This window comes from Erithacus rubecula, assembly GCF_903797595.1.
Source record: "Erithacus rubecula genome assembly, chromosome: 3".
In the NCBI taxonomy this organism is placed as follows: domain Eukaryota; kingdom Metazoa; phylum Chordata; class Aves; order Passeriformes; family Muscicapidae; genus Erithacus; species Erithacus rubecula.
In genome coordinates this window covers 110,818,037-110,825,684 of record NC_136689.1, presented here as the reverse complement: position 1 = coordinate 110,825,684, position 7,648 = coordinate 110,818,037, and the positions used below count along the sequence as shown (strand labels likewise).

At 46.3% G+C, this 7,648-nt stretch overlaps 1 protein-coding gene across 1 annotated transcript; it reads left to right on the top strand.

Annotated features, from left to right (window-relative positions):
* Positions 1-597: 597 nt before the first annotated feature.
* PENK (proenkephalin) lies at positions 598-5,227 on the top strand. The gene is made up of 3 exons (XM_079299599.1): positions 598-813; positions 1,306-1,447; positions 4,244-5,227. The coding sequence occupies exons 2-3, from the start codon at positions 1,310-1,312 to the stop codon at positions 4,907-4,909; spliced, it is 804 nt and encodes a 267-aa protein (XP_079155725.1). The 5' UTR covers positions 598-813; positions 1,306-1,309; the 3' UTR covers positions 4,910-5,227.
* Positions 5,228-7,648: the final 2,421 nt, after the last annotated feature.

Here is a 7,648-nt window from a genome sequence, read left to right as displayed (position 1 = left end):
ATCGGCTTCTGCTATAAACTGTAACTTATTCCTATGTATCCATAAGAAGGAGCTAGGCAACTGTTTTACATCTGAGGCTCGGGGAGGGAGGCAGAAGACGCGCAGCAAGAACTCTCAGCACCAGCAGCTTGGGGGTTTGGCGGAGCGGCAGAGAGGGAGGAAACAAATAAGGGAAAACGAATAAAATAAAAAAAAAAGTCCCAAACCCAGTCCCACTCTCCGCATTGTGCGGGGTTCTTTGGGAAGCTGCGTCCGCTGCCCCGGGGAGCGGGTTTACTCCGGGGAGCTGCCTCCAGCCTCGGGGCGCCTCTCCCCGTCCCCCACGGCCACCCCCGCATGACTCACGCTCTGTCTCATTCCCCGCCCGCCCCCGGTGGAAACTTCCCCCGGTAACTTTCAGGGGCCGGTTCTCCGCTCCGCTGGCAGGGGCGCACACACACACCCCCCCATCCCAGCCCCGCCGGAGTCACGGGCGGCGGGGCGGTGGTGCCGGGGGATGTCGTACTCGCCGCGTCAGCGGGAGCCCGGCGGCGATTGGGGGAGGCCGCCTTCTCCCCGCGGTCACCAATTATAAAGTGCCGCCGCCGCCGCCCGCACACGCTCCGCAGCGGTGCCCGGCCCCGGCAGCGGGCTCGGCTCCGCGCCCCCGAGCCCCCTCCGGAGCTGCCAGCGGGCCCGGCTGTGCCGCCTCCCCCGGGGCTCCTCAGCCTGCTCCGTCTCGCTATAAATAACAGTGGCTCCAAGGCTTCACCAAGGCGCAGCTTCTTCCTCGGCAACTCTTGGCAGCCCCGAGGGCAGCGAGTGTGTGTGAGAGTGAGTGAGGGAGCCGCTCCGCCCGCGGAGGGACCGAGGGGCGGCCGGGGCGGCTCTGCCGGGGCTGGTGCCGCCGTCGGGGGGATTGCCGGGGCATCCCGGTGGGAAACCCTTCCCGGGAGGGGCCGGCAACCCGGCCGTGCCGCTCCGCGGTGCGTCTCTTCTCCCCCTGCGGTGCCGGCTTCGGCAGGCAGGGAGGGATAAAGGGTTTGGATACGAACACTTTCACCAAACGGGATCTTCTGTGCGCTCCATCCTCCGGGTCCGCTCCTGCTCCGAGCGCAGGGCAGTTGCCTCGCAGCTGCCGAGCGCCTGCTGAGTTAAAGCTCCCGCTTACCTGGCAAGCGCGATCACCCCGGCTCTAAAGAGCGTGAGTTTAGCGGAGCTGGCTGGAGCCCTTCACGCCGCCTTTCGCTGCTCCGAGGCTGGGGGAGGCCGTGCCGGGGTGGGAGCGGGAGGAGGCGGCTGCCGGCTGACCTGTCCTTCTTGCAGCCCCATGGCGCTGCTGCTGAGACTCGGCTGCTCGCTGCTGGCCCTCAGCACCTGCCTGCTGCCCGGGGCCAGGGCCGACTGCGGCCGCGACTGCGCCGCCTGCGCCTACCGCCTGGGACCCCGTGCCGGCATCCACCCGCTGGTAAGGGACCCGCGGGCCGGGATCCTGCTTGGGAGGGAGGAAAAGGGCAGCGGGGAAAGGCGGCGAGTAAGAAAAATGAATAGTGCGGGGAGTGACCGGGGTGGCTTGGAAGACCCTTTTTCTGAACGGGGGAGAGAGGGAGAAGTGAGCTTGGAGGCGCTGAGCAAAGGGCGAGGAGCGAGCGGAGAGCGCTGATTTAAACCCGGAGCGCCCCGAGCCCCCCGTCCCTCCTGCCCCTCCCGGGTACCGGGACAAGCGGCACCGCACGGGGAACAGCCCCGCGGGCAGCGAGGAAACGGCCGAATGAAAACGTAAGGAGGGAGGAAAATCCGACCGGAGAGGGCATCTCGGAAGGAGGGGGTGGGGGGGCTGCCGGGCATTCCAGCTCCGACAGGACGAGGAGAAGCCGAGCAAAGCGCGAGGGAGGGTCCCGACTCTTGTCCGCTGGCTCCATGGTAAGATGAGCCCTCTCCTGGCAGGATGGCCGTCGAGCTGGAAAGATTTGACTGAAATCTCACTGAACAAAGCGGGTTTAAAGCCTATTTGAGTATCAGTACTTTAGCTGTTTCTCCTCTCTGCACGGTGCTGCACAAAGTTAGGGATATACCTGCGAAGACTTCTAAACCAAATGGTGCTTAATCCAGAATGAGGGAGACTGGGAGTGGGGGTTATCGCTAAACTTTACGATGTTGAAATTATTTGAAAGAATAGTCACAGAGGTAACTCAGCTTGACATTTGAAGATCGGGGCCAGCGAAAGCCTGGGGTCCCTCAGCCCTTCCTGAAGAAGGTGAGAACTCTGCCAGGTGCTTTGCCAGTGGCATCGGTTGTTCCTGACCTCAAATACACACGCATTGAGGCATCATGTCTCGGCACATCTAAATGATCTTAAAAGTTTGTTCCCATCATGTCACTGGTTACTTGGGATCTTGCAAAAGGAAGAACTTTTCTCTCTTGCCTTACACAGAATTAGGAGCCACTGAGTACTTCTACTTACACCAAAAGCTCAAGAACTCTTAACCATAGTGACCATAGCGGGCTCAGAAAGGCAATAGCAATTTTTGGACAGCTGGCAAAATAGTTCCCTCTACAGTTTGGTGTTTTGTTTTGTTTGGTTTTTTTCCTTTGCTTACATTTACTTTCAATCAAACTTTAATGTCAACTACCGTAAAAAGAAAGGTAGTCTTTATGAAGGGAGGGCTTTTCAGAGTATATCTTCACGTCTATATTGACAGTCTCTTGCAGACCTTCAGTAATCATTAAAGAAATAATCAGTCCTATTAGCTAAATAGGCAAAGCAATGTAGCAGACCTTGTGTTTGTTAAACATGTATGAACAATTCTTGGAAACTATTGTTTCTAGATATTTGTATCTAGTAACACAATAACTGAGTTTTTCACACTGTATTTGTAAGATACCAGACTTTTTACACTGTACCTGGTCACTCACGCTTACAGAGTATGTTCGTCTGACAATAGGAGGTTATTAAAACTGTGAGAGCAAGAGACCTATTCTGCTTTGATTTAGAGCAATTCCAAAGTCAGACTGAAGCTGAAATCTTATTTTCTTTAGAGTATGACTATAATATATAATAATAAGCATGTAGTGCCAGTTAAATTATTGTGCTGCAAAATATATATAAACTCCTTGATTTTCTTGTGACCGTATTAAAGAAATCATATTTCATTTTCTCAGACTAAAGTGAGGCTCAAGAGACAGGTTGTGCAGTGGACAATGAGCTATGAGAGAGAGCTGTGCCAGAGTTTAATTTCACAGTTTAAAGTGTGTTAGGATCTTAGAACACGTCATCTGTGGTCAGAATGAGTGTTTCTCCTATTGAAAATATTTGATGTTTTTTCTTTACCTGTTGTAGTGTGAAAACCACAGGCAATAAGAAAAAACAGTGGGACTGTGTTGTTTTACAGCTGAAGGATACAGCTGCACAAAAAATAAATTGCCCTGACACAAAAGAGATAATAGTAGCTAATATCTATGTTATTATCATCGCTAGACAGGTTATGAGGTATGCATAAGGTACTGAAAACTTTTTTTCATGTGGTACCTGAAAATTTTTTTCAATACAGTCAGGAACAACACAGCTTAGGATATTTTTCCCCCTCTTTGATGGTCACTGCTTTCCAGCTAACAAAAATGGAACTTTGATCCTGCCCTAAGAGAGTCTGTATTTCTATGCTTCCATTGGTACACATTGGAATGATCTGTTCCACAAAGAGAAAAACTAATGGGAACACTCAGCCTTTAAAGCTATTGAAGTATTGAAGATACTGAGCAGTACAGTACAGCTGGCTTTTTTGCAATGACCATGTTGTGCAACTTCTTTCCTAAAATTTCTGAATGATACTTTTAATGATGAAGATTGAATACGCTTCTGCACTTGCCTTATGAAGCAAATCACAATTGGCTTTTAGCTTCCCAGTAGTAAATTGAAAAAATAAATCATAATTCACATGAGTGTAAGGGAGATACAGGAGCTGTACTTGTGGCTTCCTTTGAAACAGAAACATAGAGGCAACCTTGACATAGAGGACCTACAATTCATATTATCTAGTAGTTTGTCTCTTAGAGTGGAGACTACCTTGTTTCTTCAGAGAGGGCTCAGAATAACTTCAAAACTGACAGGTACCAAATCAGCTGTTCCCAAAGAGCATTTCTTCCAAGCCACTCACAAAGAGAGGCTCACTTATGCTCTTTTATAAACAAGTAAATCTAAGATAAGGTCATAGTGAGGTGATAGCTACTATCAAATCATTCTCAGTAAACCACATCCATTTTTCAGGCATGTACACTAGAATGTGAAGGAAAACTGCCTTCTGCCAAAGCCTGGGAGACCTGCAAGGAACTCTTGCAACTGGCAAAGCTGGATCTTTCTGAGGATGGCAACATTGCTCCGGGAGACAAGAAAGAGCTGGATGAGAGCCACTTGCTTGCAAAGAAGTACGGAGGCTTCATGAAAAGATACGGGGGGTTCATGAAGAAAATGGACGAGCTCTATCGGGCAGAACCAGAGGATGAAGCTAATGGAGGAGAGATCCTGGCTAAGAGGTACGGAGGGTTCATGAAGAAAGACTCAGATGACGATGCCCTGGCCAACTCCTCTGATCTGCTGAAGGAGCTCCTAGGAACAGGGGATAACCCTGAGGCGGCGCACTATCGAGAGATAAACGAGAACGACGGCGATGTCAGCAAAAGATATGGAGGTTTCATGAGGAGCATAAAACGCAGCCCTGAATTGGAAGATGAGGCCAAGGAGCTGCAAAAGAGATACGGTGGCTTCATGAGAAGAGTGGGCAGGCCGGAGTGGTGGCTGGATTACCAGAAACGATATGGTGGGTTTCTTAAGCGCTTTGCCGACTCCATTCTCCCTTCAGAAGAAGATGGGGAAACCTATTCCAAAGAAGTCCCAGAGATGGAAAAGAGATATGGTGGTTTTATGAGATTTTAATACCTTTCCCTTTTTCCCTTTTTGTCCCCTAAATGAGAAAGACTGCCTTATTTGTCATAACTTATTGTAACGTGTTGCTTGTACTGTACAGTTTTTTACTGTCCTTGGTTAATGATGCAAACTGCAATTTGTTGTTCCAGGTTTCGTGTTCTTTCAAGTCAAATAACTAATTTCTGGTTTAGTCAACTTTCAGTCTGTATTGTAATTTCCATGCTAGAACTATTTTGATTACTGTATTCGTTTTCTTTTAAGAGGAACTACATCAACAGTAGAGTTGCTTAACTGTACATACAATAAATTCTTCATCCTAACTGCAAACATTCTGAAGTGCTAATTCTTCTCTTTGTTATTTAATCAAATGCCACCTCAATTTTTCCTTAAGCCATCAGAGAAATGCCAACCCTTTTTTTCCGTAATTGCTTAATTTGTAGTGCGCACACAATAGTGTAAACATACTTTTGTCTTTAGTTCTCACTTTCTTAGAACAAAAGAATAATAAATAATTTTAACAGTTATCAGAATAAATATTTAAAGCCTAAATTTATAATTCATAGTGTTCAAGAATTGACACTAAAAAAAGAAAAATCACAAGTGTGTTTGACTTCAAGCACTAAAATAATTTCTCTAGCGTACAACACAGTGATGTGTTTGATTAGTTACATCTTTGATATACATCCAGTATAGGATTGTACACTTGGCCTTAAAATAATAAACACTAATTTAAAAAGTGGTAAGATGGTTTGTGTAAAATAAACATGACCCAAAACTGCATAAAAATACCTGACTTTGAAGGGCACCTGACAAATGTTTTTCCATGGAATGTCAGCTGTTATAAATCACTTTGGTTCAACTGAAATATAGGAAACTGCTGGTCAGAGTTCTCTGTTTCAAACAAAGGTGGTATAAATAAATCTGAGAACAAATAGAAAAGCCAACACTAACACTGTAGATCCTTTGCAATTTACACAGGTGGTGCTTACATCAAAGGCCAGATCCCATCCCAGAGTACAACTTCCAAAATTCTGACTGTCCCCCACTATCCTTAGTCTGTGAGCAGTTTTCCCCCATCTACTACTACTAGTTACTGGTCACTTCCCACCTAAACTAATATGATGAAAATTTCCTTGACCACAGCATTGCCTAAAACCCTCCATGACTCTCCATTCAGTATCTGTATTTCAGTTTTGCACAGTACTCCCTATTTACAAAAATGGAAAAAGGTCTGACTTTTATTTCAAGGCAATAGGATTGTATAGGTGCTCGTGACCTGTAAAAATTAACATGTGTTTCAAAATGCACTTGAAGACCTCATGACAAACAACTAGTTTGATAATTTTAGGCTTGGCCCTTAGAGGATGGGGTGGTCTGAAGTGGTCAAATCTTGCCTGCTAAAGTGTAAGGCATTTCCTTCAGCAAAAGACAAGGCACCTATTTTCCTCTTCCTGCTGTACAGAATTGATAATAGGAAATTTTTAAATCTAGAAAATACAGGTGCCTGGAGAAGCTCCATGGTGTCTTCAGGATTCATATTTGTACCCCATCACCTATCTGTAAAGTTCTTCAAGATGCCACCAGCCACAGGAAAAGTCTTCCCATTCTTTCCTCCATTGCACCTGCCCATAGTAGCTGGAGAATGGCACATCACCTAAGTGGTTTCATCCACAAGAGCCTTGGGTTGTGCACACTAGGGCTCTTCTGGGGCACAACCCCACACATGGGATGCAGCCATCAGCAGCAGGTTTGCTTCAAATGTTCACTCCAGGAAGAGCTAAAACCACATCCTTAATATTTTGCTTCGACATTTATTCTTTTCCCTAAAAAGTTACTCACCTGTAATTCAGCCAAAAAGAGACCCTTGCAGGCTTTCAAACTAAAACCAGCATTGGTGTACCTGATGATGCAAACAGTTTACCAGTTATTTTTACCCATCCTTCACAGTTAACAAAAACTCAGTAATTTAACAAGGTGTAAAACCCCCAGATCTCAAGAGACCTAGTACATATATTGAGGAATGAAGAGTTTTGATCAACTAAACCTTTTAATTTATATCAATATGACACCTTTGCCACCATCTTTGTTTCCTTTTGAGCCCTAAAATCAAGAACCAAACAAGGTTAGGTGATAAAATGTGGTTATGATTTTAATGAATTTCCCTCTATGTGCACAACACACAGAAATAAGCACCAAAAATGCAGCAAAGATGCACATATGATATAGGGCACGTAGAGTTTTATAAGTTTAGCAAATTAGCCCAATTGAAAAGAGCCCCCAGTTAGAAAGAGGTGATGAAGTAATCCTCTCTCTTGGTTCAACTCCTTCTGAAGCCCACCTTCATTGCTAGTTGTTTATAGGAAAGTGTCTTGGGAAGGTATCTTGACCTTGATTCCCATAGGAAGCAAGATTAGAGCAGGCCCTCAGGAGTTTCTCTAATAGGAGAAATACTGAATTTAGGTAACTGTATAACTTTATAATAACAGCCTACAGAGCTATGAATATATAGGAACAATATATAAAAGGAAAAATCATTTTGGCATCATCTTCCATAACATACTCCTGAAAAAGCTGTCAGCCCACATCTTGGACAGGTGCAGCCTTCACTGAGTTAAGAACTGACTGGTTGGGCAGATCCAGAGAGTGGGGTGCTGCATCCAGTTAGCATCCAGTCATTAGTGGGGTACCCCAGGGATCAATGCTGGGGCCAGTCCTGTTTATTACATTCACTGATGATCTGGAGGAGGG

Coding starts and splice junctions, on each gene's coding strand:
- PENK (XM_079299599.1), top strand. CDS start 1,310: ATGGCGCTGCTGCTGAGACTCGGCTGCTCGCTGCTGGCCCTCAGCACC. Junction 1,448..4,243: donor GTGCCGGCATCCACCCGCTG/GTAAGGGACCCG, acceptor TCCATTTTTCAG/GCATGTACACTAGAATGTGA.